Consider the following 18,652-nt stretch of genomic DNA (forward strand, 5'->3'; position numbering starts at 1 on the left):
CTGACCCAGCCGGGGCTCGAACCAGCAACCTTCCTACTGTAAAGCGATCATGCTACCCACTGCACCACTGTGCTGACATAAATATAAGTTATATATATAAGGGCTTAGTCCCTTTATTAATCTGGGGTCACCACAGTGGAATGAACCACCAACTTATCCAGCATTTGTTTTATGCAGTGGATGCCCTTTCAGCTGCAACCCATCACTGGGAAACACATACAAACTTATTCACACACACATACACTACGGACAATTTAGCCTACCCAATTCACCTCTATCGCATGCCTTTTGACTGTGGGGAGGAACTGGAGCACCCGGAAGAAAACCCACGCAAACACAGGCGAGACCATGCAAACTTCACACAGAAACGCCACAACTGACCCAGCTGAGGCTCGAACCAGCAACCTTTTTGCTGTGGTGAGACGAACCTACTGCGCCACTGCATCGCCTCTCATCTCTCTCTCTCTCTCTCTCTCTCTCTCTCTCTCTCTCTCTCTCTCTCTCTCTCTATATATATATATATATATATATATATATATATATATATATATATATATATATATGTGCACTTGGAGACTTTTGGTAGATTTGAATTAATTAATTCACTCTTCTGTTCAGTTGTTTGTTATTCATTTATGGTTCCCAATTCATTATGTATAAACCACATCTAAATCACATTGGATCAAGTTCTGTTTTAACCTAAATGTATGCTTAATTAAAATATTTAACCCAACTGTTTGGTTTATCTATATTTTCCAAAGTTTGAGGCAATTTCCCATGAAGCCCATCCTAGCTAGAAAATAATTTACTACCAAAGTGATAGGGTAACACAACAATATGAAGACTGATATATGATGTAAAGTCTCATTAATTACATTTATTTAATTCTGAACACAAACAATTAATGTGTACAGCGTGAGAATGAGTGGTTAAATGATCAATGAAGAAAATGGACCTGGAAAAGTCCACATTTCATAACACTGTATACTTATTCCTATAAATAAACATATAACGAATCAAACAAATCTAAGTTTTATTCATACAAATTATTCCTTTATTCCATTGTTTGTAACCTGCGCGGAAAATTCATGCACAGCATCACTCGGGGATCCGCCCAAAAAGCACAAGTACCTTAAATGTGCATTGCGCCTCCCTTTATCGCGGTGTACATGAGCAGGGCTTTCTACTGAGAGCAGCTCTCACTGAACGCCGTTCGCTTGATGCAGAACCGGCACATACTCCTGAAGTGTTGATATGCATTTTTGAGATCTGTGCTCTTACCCCGAAAGCTGCTGAACCCATTTCATCACAGGACATTACCTTTTAATTAATAGTTCTTAAATGCACCTTTGGATTCTGTCAAGTGGTGAGAGGATTGATCATTTGCATTTTTAAACACCAACACATAGGCTATATATCTTCTCGGACGATACACCTTGGTTCTCGGGCACCTCAAACGGTAGAAAGCTTCGGTTTTTGTCATTTCAAAGCTGGTGGAATAGGTGTTCTTCAGTAGGACGATGTTGCTAAGTTTGTATGCTCTGTTGGCATTTGTATGGGGACTAACCGGCATTTCTGCGTCGTTCGTGCCCTGTGAGCCGTGTGACCAGAAAGCGATGTCTATGTGTCCTCCGGTGCGGAACGGGTGTCAGGTGGTGAAAGAGCCCGGCTGCGGATGCTGCTTGACCTGCGCGCTCACCGAGGGACAAGCGTGTGGAGTCTACACGGGTACATGTGGACGGGGACTGCGATGCCTTCCTCGGATTGGGGAGGAAAAGCCGCTGCACGCTCTGCTTTACGGCAAAGGAGTTTGCATGAACGAGAAACTAAGTCCATACAAATCAATGCATATGCCAAAGGGTATGTTTTATTGACTTAGTATTTGTTGTATATGGGACAAAAGTAAATAGACATAGTATCTATCTATCTATCTATCTATCTATCTATCTATATATCTATCTATCTATCTATCTATCTATCTATCTATCTATCTATCTATCTATCTATCTATCTATCTATCTATCTATCTATCTATCTATCTATCTATCTATCTATCTTATCTTATCTTATCTTATCTTATACACAGCCTAAAAATTCTGTAATGGCTTCAATGGAACCTTTGACATCCAAAGAACCTTTCCATTCCACAAAATAATTTTTTTTAAAAAATGGAACAATCTATTTATCTATCGATCTTTCTATCTATTCGGTCTGTCTGCTGAGTTATCTAGGTCAGGACATCCATAGCAGAAAATCTTGTAGGATTTATTTCACATCCTCTGAATGAGTTTTTCCATTTGCTGAATACAGAATTGGTATTCAAATCAAATTCCTTCTTAGCAACCCTCCACCTACACACCCTTGGATCTATCTCTCTGTCATTCTCTTGAACACACAGTCTTTCACAGGCATTAGCTTTCCCTTGCCTTTTTTCAGCTCTATAAAAATATGCGATTAACTCTGTCAGCACCCTTATGACTGTGCTTATGCGATCTCATCACATTTACTGAAAACAGCTGCTGCAGCTATTTCATTCTGAATTCATCTTCCTGCAAGTCAGTAAAAAGGTAGCTCTGAATGGAAGGCTTAGCAATGTTGACAAAGAAAAACAGTTGAAAAAATGAGGCAGCATTTAAAATAATGAAAATCCAAATTAAATGTAAAAATACAATTCTGCATAACAAAAGTACACTTATAATATTCCACACTTAATACAAAAGTAAAAAAAAATTATAAATTAATATGCATATTAATTTAATGTTTAATTTAGATTCGGGTAGGGCTGCACGATATTGGAAAAATCTGACATTGCAATATTTTGTTTTGCTGCGATACATATTGCAATTTGAAAACAATTTCACCAGATGGCTTGAATAGCTCCATTTGTGAAAAATCATTCATTTAGATTGGTTGGGTTGATTTTTTTAAGGGTGTAAATCATGTATAAAAATAAAATTGAAAGAATAATTACAAAAGAGCAAAGAAAAGGGTAAATTAACCGTTCTTTATGGTTTTCCAGAGAGTTAAGCAGTATTCAATTGCAGAAATTTAGTATTGTAAAAGTCTTAATAGTCTTAGTAGTCTTTTTTTCTTCATTAAAGTTAAAAATGTTTTATGTTATTGCGCCCGGATGCTTTTTGCTTTCTTGAAATGCCTTTAAAACACATGCAAATGATAAATTTTCAGTCAGTTATGGTTATACAGTATGTTGCAATGACTCCACAAATCTCATGTACTCAATTGTTGATTTACTATAATCCCAATTTAACATTGCATATCTTGACTATTGTGGACACACACATTGTAATATCGATGCCGAAGTGATATACCGTGCAGCCATAATGTCTGGCATTCAATACAGGATGCAGTGGCTGCAAATTATTTAATTCTATTCCACAACATAATAACAGGTGATGTGACACCATGGCTGCCTTTGAAAGAGAAATTTGATTGACTGCTTTATTTCTTGAGTTCTAGAATTGTTGCAATATAGATATGACTAAACACTACATATAGTAAAAAGTTTACACATTGAGGGCACAAACTGATAAAACTGCCACAATTTTATAAAATGTGGTTATAACTAAACTAAATTGAACTCACAATTGAACAAAATATGCTAATGTTCCAAATTGTGTGAAATAATTGAGATTTGTGGCGATAATAACTTTTTTATCCATGCCTGTCATGTGTTGGACTTTCTATAAATAGTTTGTATAAATACATTGCTTTGGTGCCACCTTAGCAGTTCATTCTGCTGTGGCGACCCCTGATAAATCAGGGACTAAGCCAAAGGATAATGAGTGAGTGATAGTGGTGCCACCTTTGTACTGCACAATTGAGATTTTAGCGATAGAAGGCATGTTTTACAGTATGTAACAGAAGACATTTAGAAGACAAAGCCAAAAGAGAAAGAATGAGCACACCTCCTCTCTCAGGGCCACATAGATCTCAGATTAGCATGCATTCCCAGAACAATACCCGCAGATTACCAGACTTGCAAGTGCACTGAATGCACTAACACCACTAAAATAAAACACAATATCCCTCAAACATAGCATCCGGTTAACCAATGCTTACCAGATGATAAAACAACAGATTAAGAAAGACGTGGAAACACAATGTTGTCCATGACGTTGTCACAAATGGCTTGGGAGATTTGCTTATCTGTTGTGACCTCTCCTGCTTAGCTTCTTCCAAAGAATACACAGAGGGGCGAGGAAAGGGTCAAGCCCATGAATCTGATTACTCACTGTACAGCTGGGCAGCGTAGTGACGTGTGAGAGAGAGGAAGAGGGTATAGACCAGGCAAATTGAAGTTGGCATCTGGCATCTCTACTTTCAATTAAAGACAGAGCGGGTGGTTGAGTTCAAACTGTTTAGAACTTAAGCTTGATTTCATTCTATGACAAGTGGAAGTGTAACTAAACCAACAAACAAACAAACATACAAAAAAAATCTATGTTCGTTTTTTTAGGCAGTGTATATTCATAAATACAAGGCTTTCAACTTTCCAAATTTGTTTAACCTTTTGAGGGTACATTACGACCACAAAAATTTCAGTGCAATTTCTTTTTTTCGGTCATACTTGATTGGTTTCTGCTAAGTTAGTTATTTGTATAAAGTAATAATGAGAAATAATTGTCAATAATACAAAAATTTATTGACCTTGATGAAGCGAACAGCTACAGACACAATTATGTTGATCTGTTGTTTCTGGATGGATCTCAGAGTACATTTACACCACAACTATGTACTATACTCATTGTTCTACACACAAACACAGCCATTCAGGCTGCTACATTAGTTTGGTTGTCAAGTACTCTGGTGTATCTATAGACAGAAGACATAATACACATGCAGGACATCAATGTTTTTTTATATGTACGGATTTTAGATTACACATAGAAGATTACTGTATGATGTCGTTTTCAAAAATTCATTTTCAGTGGTGAAGTACAAAATTCACAGTGCTTGAGTAAAAGTACAGAAAACCAAATACAATATTATTTTAGCAAACACTTCCTTTTCTATTTACTTGAGTCAAAGTAACAAAAGTACTCTTGATTTTTGATGTATTTAAGTATTTAAATTAAATAGCATGTTTATTTATTTGACATAAAAAAGTTTAATATTATTACCCAAACTTGTCCTACACTGATAACAACAACTGCTGATAACTCTGCCCAAACTGTGATAATGCAAGAAAAAAATAGATTTGAAAAAAAAAAAAAACATATAGCCTGAAAAGGCATACACCTGTCTATATAATGTTCCAGGGTTGACAGTGCATGTCAAAGCACAAACCAAGCATGAAGACAAAGGAATTGTCTGTAGACCTCCGAGACAGGATTGTCTCAAGGCACAAGGCTGGGGAAGGTTACAGAAAAATTTCTGCTGCTCTGAAAGTTCCAATGAGCGCAGTAGCCTCCATCATCCGTAAGTGGAAGATGTTTGGAACCACCAGGACTCTTTCTAGAGCTGGCCGGCCATCTAAGCCGAGTGATCGGGGGAGAAGGGCCTCAGTCAGGGAGGTGATCAATAACCCGATGGTCACTCTTTCTGAGCTCCAGCATTCTTTTGTGGAGAGAGGAGAACCTTAGAGAAGGACAACCATCTGTACAGCAATCCACCAATAGTAGAGATGCCAGACGGAAGCTACTCCCCGCCGGGAATTTGCCAAAAGGCATCTGAAGGACTCTCAGACCATAAGAAACAAAATTTTCTGGTCTGATGTGACAAAAACTGAACTCTTTGAAGTGAATGCCAGGCTTCATGTTTGGAGAAAACCAGGCACCGCTCATTACCAGGCTAATACCATCACTGTGAAGCATGGTGGTGGCAGCATCATGCTGTGGGGATGTTTTTCAGCAGCAGGAACTTTAAGACTAGTCAGGATAGAGGAAAAGATCAATGCAGCAATGTACAGAGACATCCTGAATGAAAACCTGCTTCAGAGTGCTCTTTACCTCAGACTATTCATCTTCCAGCAGGTCAATGACCCAAAGCAAACCAGCAAAATATCAATGGAGTGGCTTCACAACTACTCAGTGAATGTCCTTGAGTGGCCCAGCCAGAGCCCAGACCTAAATCTTATTGAACATCTCTGGAGAGATCTAAAATGGCTGTACACCGTCGCCTTCCATCCAACCTGAGAGAGCTTGAGAGGTACTGCAAAGAGGAATGGGCAAAAATTTCCGAAGACAGGTGTGCCAAGTTGTTGCATCATATTCAAAAATACTTGAGGCTGTATTTTCTGCCAAAGGTGCATCAACAAAGTATTGAGCAAAGGCTGTGAATACTTATGTACAGGTGATTTTTTTTGCAACAATTTGCACTTTTTTTAACAATTTCAAAAAATCTTTTTTGACATTGTCATTGTGGGGTATTGTATGTAGAATTTTGAGGAAATAAATTAATTTAATCCATTTTGGAATAAGGCTGTAATATAAAAAATGTGGAAAAGGTGAAGCGCTATAAATACTTTCCGGATGCACTGTTTAACAAGTTATGCTGTCATGACAAAGACATCTCAAACAATGTGGCCTTTGTGTTTAAACTGACATGAGTTTTCAAAAGCATGTATGACATCACATACATATTCATAACATTTGTCATGTTAGGATTATAAAGTTGTCACCTCTTCACGTAAAGTGCTACCGGTATTTTAAACTGTTGATCCATTAACTATTAATATCTCTAGACTTTAGTATAGCATTACATTTTACCATTGTCCTCTTTTCAGATCAAGAGTCAGATGAAGACGGGATGGTTTCAGAGGTAACAGAGGATCTGCTTCCTCAGGCCAAGGTCCCATTATTCCAGAGAGATCATATTAACAGCAAGAAGGCTCAGGCCATGCGAAAGGATCGGAAGAGACAACAAGCTAAGCTCCGGACCAGGGGCCATGTTGACTACCCACTTTTTGGAATCGAAAAACATCAATCTGACATTGTAGGTTTCTTTATAAGCATTTATCTGATGTTAACAAAAAAATTGAACATTTTCATTTTGTTTGTGAGTTTATATGAATTCCTGACACCTTTTCCAGAGTGTTCTGTTAATAGCATGTTTGCTAACTATAGGGTCCATGCCGAAGAAAGCTGGATGGAATTGTACAGCAGATGAAGGACACTTCCAGAGTGATGGCTCTTTCATTGTACCTACCTAACTGTGACAAGAAAGGCTTCTTCAAGCGCAAACAGGTTAGTTCTGCACTTCAGCATGTTTATAGATGACAGCTACTGGCAAGCTTAGTTGTCGGAAAGTTTTCTTTCCTATAAACACTTGACTCTTGGCTGAGGGCAGGGTCATGTTACTTTGCTTACTTTGCTTTGTCCATTTTTGGTTTATGTCACAGTGCAAGCCCTCAAGGGGGCGCAAGCGGGGCATCTGCTGGTGTGTAGACAAGCATGGAGTTCAAATGCCGGGCACTGACTTTAACGGAGGCAACATCCAGTGTAAAGATGTTGAAAGCCACAGCAACAACAACGAATGAGACTACTTAAATTTGGTCATGTAACAGTACCATACACTCTCATCTACTTTATTATGTGATTTGCCAATCATTTCTAATCTTAATCTTAAAGAGTCTGACATTTATTTGTGAAATACTTTAATATACTCTGGCAGAGGATATGCAGAAGTCAAGCACTAGTAATTAAATCCTTCTTCTTGTGTCATTGGGCTCATGGACTAAGGGATAGCTCACCCAAAACTCAAAATTGTCATCATTTACTCAACCTTTATTTGTTCCAAATTTGTTTTAATTTCTTTCTTCTTTTGAATACAAAAGAAGATATTCTGAAGAAAGCCAGAAACCTGTAACTGCTTACCACTGTAGTATTTGTTTGTCCTACTATAAAAGTCGATGGTTACAGGTTTTCAACTTTCTTCAAAATATCTTCTTGTGTGTTCAACAGAAAAAGAAAAAAAAAACATGTGAAGGTTTGGAACGGCTTGAGAATCAGTAAATGATCATTTCTTGGGTGAACTATCCCTTACGTATCTTATATATACAAACTATATCTTAGAGACCATGGATACTTTGATTAGTATTATGAGATTAGGGATAGAGATTAGGGATGGTTTGTCCGAAAATGAAAAGAATGTTATTTACTCACCCTCATATTGCTATGTAATATTCTTTTTTATTCTGTGTAACACAAAATAAGACATTTTAAATGTTTAGTGTTCATATAGTGAATGATGGTTGGGTCAAAAACAAGACCAGAACCTATTTTATGTCATTCAGAGAAAGAAAAACATTATTCATTTTACAGTTGCAATCAGAATTAATAAACCCCCCTGAATTATTAGCCCCCCTGTTTATTTTTTCCCCCAATTTCTGTTTAACAGAGAAGATTTTTTCAACACATTTCTAAACATGATAGGTTTAATAACTCATTTGTAATAATTAATTTATTTTGTCTTTGTCATGATGACAGTAAATAATATTTACTAGGGATGCATGATATATCGGCAGCCATATCGTTATCGTTATTTTTAAGATTATCGTTATCGATCCGATGTCTAAATTAGGCCGATATCTTTAAGCGATAAATTACGTAATTGTACAGAACTGCCTGCCTCACGCATGCGTGGGCGGAACTTGTTTAGACTTGTCCAGTGCACTATAATGGATCTCTCCTCACATTGTTTATTCCTTCAAAGTCCGTCCTTTCTTCATGTGGTATTGCTGTGCGTTAATAACTTAGTAAGTAACCATGTTCCTTATCATTGTAGATATGTTTGATTGAGGGCCATGGTGTATTTTGCTTTAAATCGCCTCAGGAAATTTTTTTTACATGTGTATACATAACAGCAGCGATGCACACGTGCTAAACAAGTTGTTGGGTTGTTTGTAATCTAATATGATTATTTGTTATTATCAACGCATTGCTTGCCATGTGTTGTTGATGTAAGATTGTATTCAGTTTGATCGGAATATTCATATTGATTATAACGAGTGCGCGTAAGGGCTGTCACTGCACACACACACACACACACACACTCACACACACTGATCTGACAGCCTTCACAGGTGCGCCGGTCACTGAATCCAGCATAGGGGGTCTCAATTCGCCACACATTCTGTCTTTATATTATGCTCTGTGTTTGTCATAAAGTGATCTGTGCTCAATGCAGGTGTTGTATCAAAATCTGATTCCTAGGGCAAATCTTTTTCCTGCAATTTTCCTGCAAGAAGGAACACAGAAGCGTTGTCTGATTGACAAGCAGCAGCTACATGTGTTCAAAAGAATCTTGATCCAAATAGGATCAATCTGTGCCGAATTTTTTAAAGTAATACTATCTATATTTAGCTTTTCGCTTGTACGGTGACTCTGAACTGCCAAAACACCTCTAAAAAGGCCTTTTCGGACATTACATATTAGTACATGTGTACATCACTGTAACACGTTTTATTCAAGAACATTTGAGTTGGTTTCAGTCCTTAGCCCTTTCATTTTCATTTTATTTAAAATATATTTAACTTGCTTGTTGATTAAATCCTATTTTGTTATTTAACCTATTATTTTTATGCAACAGTCAAGTTGCATGTTATTTTGCTATGAAGAGAAGGAAATAATACATTTTTTGCATGCTGATGTATGTAAAATCGTAAATATAGGTCTATATCATCACCTTGCAATTTTGAAATTATAGCTTTTTTGCTTTGAGTATAGACTATTCAGTTCATAAGAGCAGTTTAATCTTTTATAAAGTTTTCTGTATAAAAATATACCATTTTGAAATATTTATAATTATCGACCTATAAATATCGGCTATTGGCCTCCAAGTCTGAAGAGTTATCGGTTATCGATATCAGCCAAAAAATCCATATCGGCGATTAATTGGGTTAAGTAGGCAAGTTTGGGTAATTAGGCAAGTCATTGAATAACGAAGGTTAGTTCAGTAAACTATCAAAAAAAAAAAAAAAGCTTGAAGACGCTAATAATACTGACCTTAAAATGGCTTTTAAAAATTTAAACTGCTTTTATATAAGCCAAAATAAAGCAAATAAGACTTTCCCCAGACGAAAAAATATTATCAGACATACTGTAAAAATTTCCTTGCTTTGTTAAACATCATTTGGGAAATATTTAAAAAAGAAAAAAGGAGGTTTAATAAATCTGAATGCAACTGTACTGTAGCTCCTCAGAAGAAAGAATTGGACAAAATCAAGTTGAGTGAACAAGATTTTTCATTGGCTGAACTATCCCTTTAATATGATAGAGCATTTGTCCATGACACAGCACTTATTTACTGAAGGGTACAGTACACGCACTCACTTTAGTTTTGTACAACCCTTTCCAAAGATTATCAGAAATGAGCTTATTGTCTTTTTTCACGTTATTGTGTCAGCTTGAATGAACTTTATTTTCCAACAACCACTGTTTGTGCACTGCAAAAGAAAGAAAGAAAAAATACCTGAAAGAATAAGCACAAGTTCACAATAAGCTGTGACTGTTTATGTGAAAGACTACAGAATATGAAAGAATGAATAATGGTGACAAACCAGGTGGTCAGCCTTTTTGTAATTGTTTTTAAGGTTTAACAGATCAGGGTCCTTGGGTTCTTATGGAAATGTCAGTGCCTTTTTCTACTCAAATATTTGAATAGTGATTTACATCACGGGCATCAAAGGGGCCACAAAGGCAAAACACAAACACTCCAAATGCTGACCTTCAGTTTGCAGGACGGTAGATTCAAAACAGCAAATTGAATGTTCTTAAAAAGAAGGCAAATTGAGATTATTTACATCATGAAAATGACATAGTAATAGGGCACCAAAGGTACTATTAGGTTTTGGCCCAAAGAATAGAATTTAGTGCAATCCGTGTTCCTCTTTTTATAGTAACAGAAATGCTCTTTGTGCTTATGTGATTATTTGGATTGCTTGTGTGTTGGATCAGAGGCTGACGGCAGAATTGTTTTCTGTTTGTAGAACTGTAGAAAATCCTCTGTCATAAGCATTAACATAACATCTAAACCAGATTGAATCTATTTTAGCCATAATCCTCAAAGTTTATGAACAAAGGATTCTAAATGATACCATTCCATGTTGGGGATTTAGGTTCACTGTAATGAGACAAAAAAGCGAAGCCGACCGATGTGGCAAACCAGTCTACTAATTAATTAACTGTTTATTTTTTATTTAAAATTGATTGTCTTCATATATATTTTTTAATTTTTAAGGCTTTATTTAAGCCCATTTAAGCTGAGCCCAAATCAAGTAACATGGGTGGTCAAATTCTTTGTTTGACATCTAAATATCTGTGTGCAATATTTATTCACCATGTAATTTAAATATTCTTATTCTTGTCTCTTTTGAAAAGACAAAACATTTATTTAATAAATATATAAACAAAGCTATTCAGTTGCAGGAATTTCTTGTATTCAGAATCTTGCATACTATAAGAAAGTCTGTTTCGTTTTGTGTGTGTGTGATGTGCTTTATCAAATATAGTTTGAGATAAACACACTATGGGGAGTAATCTCAAATATTTAATTTGTGCATATAAATTAAATATACATTATATACTTACTATAAAATTGAAGTCAGAATTATTAGCCCTCCTGTTTATTTTTCCCTATTTTCTGTTTAACGGAGAGAATATTTCTTCAACACATTTCTAAACATAATAATTTTAATAACTCATTTCTAATAACTGATTTATTGTATCTTTGCCATGATGACAGTAAATAATATCTTACTAAATATTTTTCAAGACACTTCCATAGAGCTTAAAGTGACATTTTAAGGCTTAACTAGGTTAATTATGTTAACTAGGCAGGTTAGGGTAATTAGGCAAGTTATTGTATAACGATGGTTTGTTCTGTAGACTATCGGAAAAAAAATAGCCTGAAGGGGCTAATAATGTTGACCCTAAAATGCTTTTTTTTTTTTAAATTAAAAAGTGCTTTTATTCTAGTCAAAATAAAACAAATAAGACTTTCTCCAGAAGAAAAAATATTATCAGACATACTGTGAAAATGCCCTTGCTTTGTTAAACATAATTTGGGAAATATTTAAAAAAGGAAAAAAATATACTTTATTTTTGTAAAGATGTGCAAAATATTTTTATATTAATTCTTTAAATATTTTATATATTTCAGTTTTAGTTATTGTGCTTTCCGACTATATTGCATGAAAACAGAAACATCATGTAGTTTCTCAATGCATATAACATCTTGAAATAACTTCTTTATTTTTGTACATGAAAAACACAGGGTCCAAAATAGCAAGCGACAATGATATCTAATAGAAAGATTGAACTGTGTACACAAGTTGGACAACGCATGATGCTTAGTTGAAATAGTTAATAGTTAAAAGCAATTCTGTTTTACCCTTCTGCAGCATGTTTGATGCAGAAGTATGCATTCATTATCTTCCTTGGTGTGACCACCAGGTGGAAGTAGTTACTTGCAATTGTAACAGAACATCAAATGAATTATTACAAACGGTGTAGCCCTACAGTAGTAATAAATGTCATATTAGTTTTAAGATTTCATAAGAAGCCCATATGAAATAAGGCACTAGCTTATCAGTTTTAGTAGAAACACTGTCCTATCCAACACAAACTCTTCCCTTACCATTTTCTGCGCAATATGAAAGGTGCAACCTACTTAAGTTGTGTATTGAAACAAATAGCACCAGCAACGTCATGAGAGAAGAACAACAGTGTACATCATGGTTAGCACAAGATAGCTACTGTACTACTGTAAGTATGTGAAAGTGTTAAACATACATTTATATCTGTTATTAATTTCCTACAGGACAAGTAGTAGTAGTATCAGCCTGCTAACATCAGTCCTCTGGTCATATTTAATCTCTTAGCTCAGATTTAATGGGTAGGATCAGTTGAAATAGAGCGGTACATAAACTGTAACAATACTGTTTTGTGTAAAGTTTCTCAAATCTACAAGCGCAAACATGTCTAAACACACTTAAGATATAATTGTAGCTTGTTTAGAGAGTGTAAAACACTCACTCCTCTAGGGGCTTAAAGGGCAAGAGGGGAAGGGATGGGAAGTTTCGGGACACTGCTAGTTTGGAGGATCGACAGATGGATCCATCTCTTGGCCATCAAGATACTGGTTGCAGTTTGGATCACCTCTTATCAGAGGAGAGGTGGGCATGGGACGTCCTGTGTGTGGATTCACACACCAGCATTCACCACGATGGCCATTCACTGACATCTTACACTGAAACACACATGAGAGTCAGTCAACACAAGGCTCTTTTTTGTTAGTGATTTGATTATAATTCCTTTTATTCATGTTTTGAAGGTGAACACATTTCCTATGGGTTTGGCAAAAACATAAAGGTGAGTAAATAATGACATTTTTAAAGACAATGTCATTTTAAAGTGATCTTTTTTGTGTGTATGTATATGAATGCAGTGTATATGAATACAATTTTAATCAGTTTTCAGAAGGTTAAGGTAAATTATCCTGCCATGAATTTTAAAATAGGTACACGTATCATGGGTAGTTTATTAATAACAGGCCTTGGTTTAAAGGCTGCTTGCTTGCACATTAATAATAATAAAAAATGAACACAAATCTTCTTAAAATAGGTTTAAATTTATTGGTTGATATTCAGATATGGCAAACGTCCACAAATGTGAGCTGTTTTGAAATTGAGCTGCAGAATGTTAAAGTAAATACCTGTTTCAGGTTGTACTGCCCCCTCTTGTCACAGTTGGGTATGTGCAGGGAATAAAGGTCTTCCAGGGGAGTCCTGTTATCTTTGAAAGTTATTTTTGAGATCCTTTCCAGCACCTGGTCAAGCTCCTGCTGGCACTGGCTCTGAAATATGTACAATAAATGTGTTGGATTTTGTGTTTTCTCAGAATTATAATTTGAACTGTTTGGTAAGAAGTTATGATGTCTGGGCCAAATATGTACAAACCTTTCATTTTCAAATACAAATTTTAACCCAGTGGTTGACTTGTCCATAATTGAATCTATAAAAGAAACTCTGAATTTTGTAGTGTGTACATTTTCAACAACATTTATTATGAGGATCTTTCTTACTACAATGAAATATTAATTTCTGATCATAAATCAATTCTTATTATAGTATTAATAGAGTATTAGTAGATGATTTAGCAGAATAGTGCTATATACTTATAGTGTACCTATAAGTTATGTATAGTCAATAGAATGTCCATTAAGGTGCCATCAAAAAAAAATATTATTTGATATCAGGCTATACTCTAAGATGACAAAATTTTACTTCCCAAATGACAGTTTTCCTTTTGATGCAAGTAAGTAAAATCAAAAAAGTACCTTAGTTATTCTCTAAACTAAAATTATTAATGCTTACTAATGCCGTCATAAGCATGGATACAATCTCATTCGTATTCATGACATGTCATGTCATGATTATATAGCTTTCATGACAGTCTTAAGAAAACCTCTAGTAAAGTGTGATCAAACAATTTTACTGATTTCATTGTTTACATCACCTACCTGTTTAGCATGTGGTGCTTTAGGGTCCTCTAATTTGTGGTACTTCATCTTAGACTTCAGCTGTTGGCGGTGTTGAAGAACTGCACTCTCTTTCCACGGGCTGTCTTTGGTGGGCTTCCTTATAGGAGGAACCTCAGTCAGACCAATATCCAAAGGGTCCTGCACCTCACCTGATGATAAAACACAAACATTTTTCAATTTGTCAAAAAGTTTACTCAAAAAAATATAAATGTAAGATTTGTTTTTGCTCCCATTTTTCATGAGGTGAAGTCAAAGATCTAAAACTTTGTTCTATACTGTATATACACAAAGACCTAATTCTTTTAAATATACAGTAGTTAGCACCTTTGTCTAAATCAGTTTTAGTGAGCATTTTGATTTACTAAGACAATCCATCCACCTCACAAGTGTGACATATCACGATGCTAATTAGAAAGTATGACTATTGCACAGGTGTGCCTTAGGGTGGCCACAATAAAAGGCCACTGTGTTTTATCACACAGCACAATGCCACAGATAGCAAGTTTTGAGGGAGCATGCAACTTGCATGCTGACTGCAAGAATGTCAACTAGAGCTGTTGTCTGTGAATTGAATGTTCATTTTTATACTATAAGGCATCTCCAAAGGCATTTCAGAGAATTTAGCAGTAAGAGAGAATTTACCTTCAAGATTATCTGAGTCCAGCACCCAGACAGCTGCTGCAACAATTGGTTTGCTGAACCAAAACAAATTTCAACCTGACTGCAGTTTGTTATCGTAACTGAATTTAGTAGCAAATGCACATTCAATGGCATCTGTCACCTAGGAAAAATGTTCTCTTTACGGACAAATCTTGGTTTTCACTGTACAGACAACATGTAAGGCGTTGTGTGGGTGAGTGGTTTTCTTTTATCAACATAGCGGTTATAATATGGGCAGGCATATGTCATGTTACTGATGGCTTTTTGAATGCACAGATACACCGCAACAAGATCCTGAGGCCCATTGTTGTGCTATTCATACACAAACATCACCTCGTGTTGCAGCTTGATATTGCATGGCCCCATGCTGCATGCATCTGTACACATTTCCTGGAAGCTGAAAAACTCCCAGTTCTAGCATGGCTAGCACAGTCACTGGACATGTCACCCATTGAGAATGTTTGAGATGCTCTGGATTGCCATTTACAGCAGCCATGCCAAAAGGGTATATGCACAGCTATTGTTTCTTCCCATACCGATAAAGTTTGTTAATGTGACTTTTTTCAATTTAAAAAATTTCCCTTTACAGCATTGATGTTATAATGTAATTAAAATACAATCAGTTAAAATAGACTTCAGCATTAATTTATTTGTTCAAGCGTAAATGATGAAAAGCCGTTTACACGATCCATCAGGATCAGCAGATGAGCGCAGAAACTCCATTTAAAATACTAGGGTAAAATAAATGTTTATATTTAAAGACATGGTGGGGAAATGTAATTTAATGCAGTGCTTTTTGTAGATTCTGAGAACCACTTTATATCATATGTAATCAATCAGACAGCAAAGATTTTTAAAGAAAACAGACCTTAAAAATGCAGATTTTGTATTTGCAGACATTTCACCGGAAGCGCATGACCCAGGTCACTGATAAATTAAAAGTCCTTCTGCATACTTCTGCATATACCCCATATTCAGCAACTTTGCAGAGTCATTGAAGAGGAGTGGACCAATATTCCACAGACCACAATCAATAACCTGATTAACTCTAAAACTAAAAAAAAAAAAAGCTGCATTTGTTATTTGCAAACAATAAAATAAAGTTGCCATGTTTATAGATTTATTTCTAGATATCATAATATCAATGTTTCTAAACTTCAGAAGAGTAAAAATAAATATCTGATATATTTATATGATTTAAATGACAATATTTTTATTCAAAAGTAGGAAGAAATGTTATCAGACCTTTACACAATAAACTAAAAAATATGATTTTTATTATACATTTTATTATATGTATAATATGACATGAATATTATGACATGAAATGACTTGCTAAATCTTAGTCTGTAGGGTTTAATATGGAGTTTGCCACCCTTTGAAAGTACAGTATAACACAGGGGTGCCCAAACTTTTTCGTATGAAGGGCCAAAAACCAAATATCATTGAGATCCATGGACCAAAGATACCAAACTATAGTACATTAAAGTTGACATGGGTAATTTCCTAATTTATTTAATAATATTTCAAAATAAATAGAAAACATTACTTTATAATGTATTATCTAATGCTGTATAACTTTTTAAATAATAACTTTTTGCAATAAAAACATAAACAATCACATTTACAACACAATAGAGTTCAATGGTGAATACACTAGTCAAGCAGAATCTGCCTTTGACTTGATTTTCTCACTAAATTCTCTACATTGTCAGGTGACAGTATGTACATTTAACCAAAATCTGACTAATTTACACCATTTAATTGAAACATTTAATTTGAGTTAGCTTTTAACAATAAAACAAACAAAGGGTTACATTAAATTCGAACTGACAATCTTGAAACCATCAAGGGCAATCTCCCTCTCTTCTCAGATGGGATGGCGGGCCAAATCAAAGGTTACCATGGGTCAACTTTGGCCAACGGGCCCTATAACAGCTTCAACTTTACCATAAGTTTAGGGGTGTGTTTATGAGAATTCTTGACCATTCTTCTGGAAGTGCATTTCTGAGGCACTGATGTTGAACAAGGTCTGGCTGGCAGTCTGCACTCTAATTCATTCCAAAAGTGTTTTGTAGAGTTGAGGTCAGGACTCTGTGCAGGCCAGTGAAGTTCCTCCATTTACACAGAGAAGTGTGATTTTTGTCAATGCCGAGAACATGTCTCCACTGCTGTAAAGTCCATTAGTGGTCTGCTTTGTAATACTGCACTCAACACTTTGCATCGCACTTGGTGATGTAGGGTTTGGATGCAGCTGCTTGGCCATAGAAACCCATGCCTCAAAGCTCTCTATGTTCTGTTCTTGAGCTAATCTGATGGCCACACAAAGTTTAGAAGTCTGTAAATATACTCACTTTCTGCAGAAAGGTGCCAACTTCTGTGCACTGTACACCTCAGCATGTGCTGACCCCACTCTGTGATTTTACATTGCCACTTCACACATCACTTCATGGCTGAGTTGCTAATATTCAATTGAGTTGTAACAGACCAAATAACATTGATTTTATATTGGAAGTTTGCTCTTTAACATGATTCACGGTCCCTTTTTCTTGCTCGTTGCTCAGTGACAACAAATTTCCAGCTTCATGCTACAAAAAACTTTTGCCTGTGTGGAAATAACATAACACACATGGTCACATGACAAATGCATCCTTGTCTTCTTGGTGCTGTCAGCTCTAAAATATAATTTTTTAAATTTTTTTATTTTTGTAAATACTATAATTTTAAGTGTATTATTTTTTTTTCCACACAAAAAATTCATACTGTAGCATACAGAAGTACATGTACAAAGGTAAAATCTCCAGATAGACAATTCACACTGTTATTCATCTCTGTTAAGGATTTTTGGTCACCCACTGTCCCCCTCCAGTGAGGTGTTCCCTAGGGATCTGTTGTAGGCCCACTATTATTCACAGTATACCTAATCCAACGTGGTCTGTTTTTACAACATCATAGTCTAAACTACCACTTTTATGCAGACGATATTCAACTTTATCTGCCTTTTTGAACAAGGCAGACATTGTTCAAATCTCTACTTAAAACTCACTTATTTTCTGAATGGTTTACTTCTGATCTGACAAACTGACCACTTCATTTGATACATCTGCACTCTGCTTATTTGTCTCTTATGTCTTGTTTTGTATTTCCAGTTTGTTATATTTTACTTCCTGTATGTTTGTGTACCTAATGTTGTTTCTACTTATGTCTGCTTGTACTATCTCTTTTTGTTACATTTTTTGTAAAGTGTCCTAGAGCTCTGGAAAGGCGCTATGTAAATAAATGAATCATTATTATTAAAACCTGATTTTAAAGGGGTGGTCCAGAGTGTAATTTTAAGGCTTAGTTGTGTTTATAAGATGCAAAGCAATGTGTGCTCATCCTTCATTTGTAGAAAATCAAGCTGTTTTTGATATATCTTACTTTGATTATACTGCTACTCAGCTAACATGAAAAAACATGAAAAAAAAACTTTTAGAAATTGACTGATTAC

The 18,652-nt window shown here is 35.6% G+C and overlaps 2 protein-coding genes across 2 annotated transcripts in view; one reads left to right on the plus strand and one right to left on the minus strand.

Annotated features, from left to right (window-relative positions):
• Positions 1–1,174: 1,174 nt before the first annotated feature.
• igfbp5a (insulin-like growth factor binding protein 5a) lies at positions 1,175–11,376 on the plus strand. Its single transcript, XM_056459737.1, has 4 exons — positions 1,175–1,860; positions 6,746–6,954; positions 7,086–7,205; positions 7,361–11,376. Exons 1-4 carry the CDS (start codon positions 1,521–1,523, stop codon positions 7,496–7,498), a joined length of 807 nt encoding a protein of 268 aa, XP_056315712.1. The 5' UTR covers positions 1,175–1,520; the 3' UTR covers positions 7,499–11,376.
• An 812-nt stretch (positions 11,377–12,188) lies between these two features.
• Positions 12,189–18,652, minus strand: part of igfbp2a (insulin-like growth factor binding protein 2a) — a 32,865-nt gene continuing 26,401 nt past the window's right edge. The window contains exons 2-4 of the mRNA XM_056459738.1: positions 14,482–14,651; positions 13,675–13,815; positions 12,189–13,209 (exon numbers count right to left, since the gene is read on the minus strand). Coding sequence (XP_056315713.1) covers positions 13,051–13,209; positions 13,675–13,815; positions 14,482–14,651 — 470 coding nt within the window. The 3' untranslated portion in view covers positions 12,189–13,050. The remainder of the gene's footprint in view (positions 13,210–13,674; positions 13,816–14,481; positions 14,652–18,652) is intronic.

This window comes from Danio aesculapii, chromosome 6 (assembly GCF_903798145.1).
Source record: "Danio aesculapii chromosome 6, fDanAes4.1, whole genome shotgun sequence".
In the NCBI taxonomy this organism is placed as follows: Eukaryota; Metazoa; Chordata; class Actinopteri; order Cypriniformes; family Danionidae; genus Danio; species Danio aesculapii.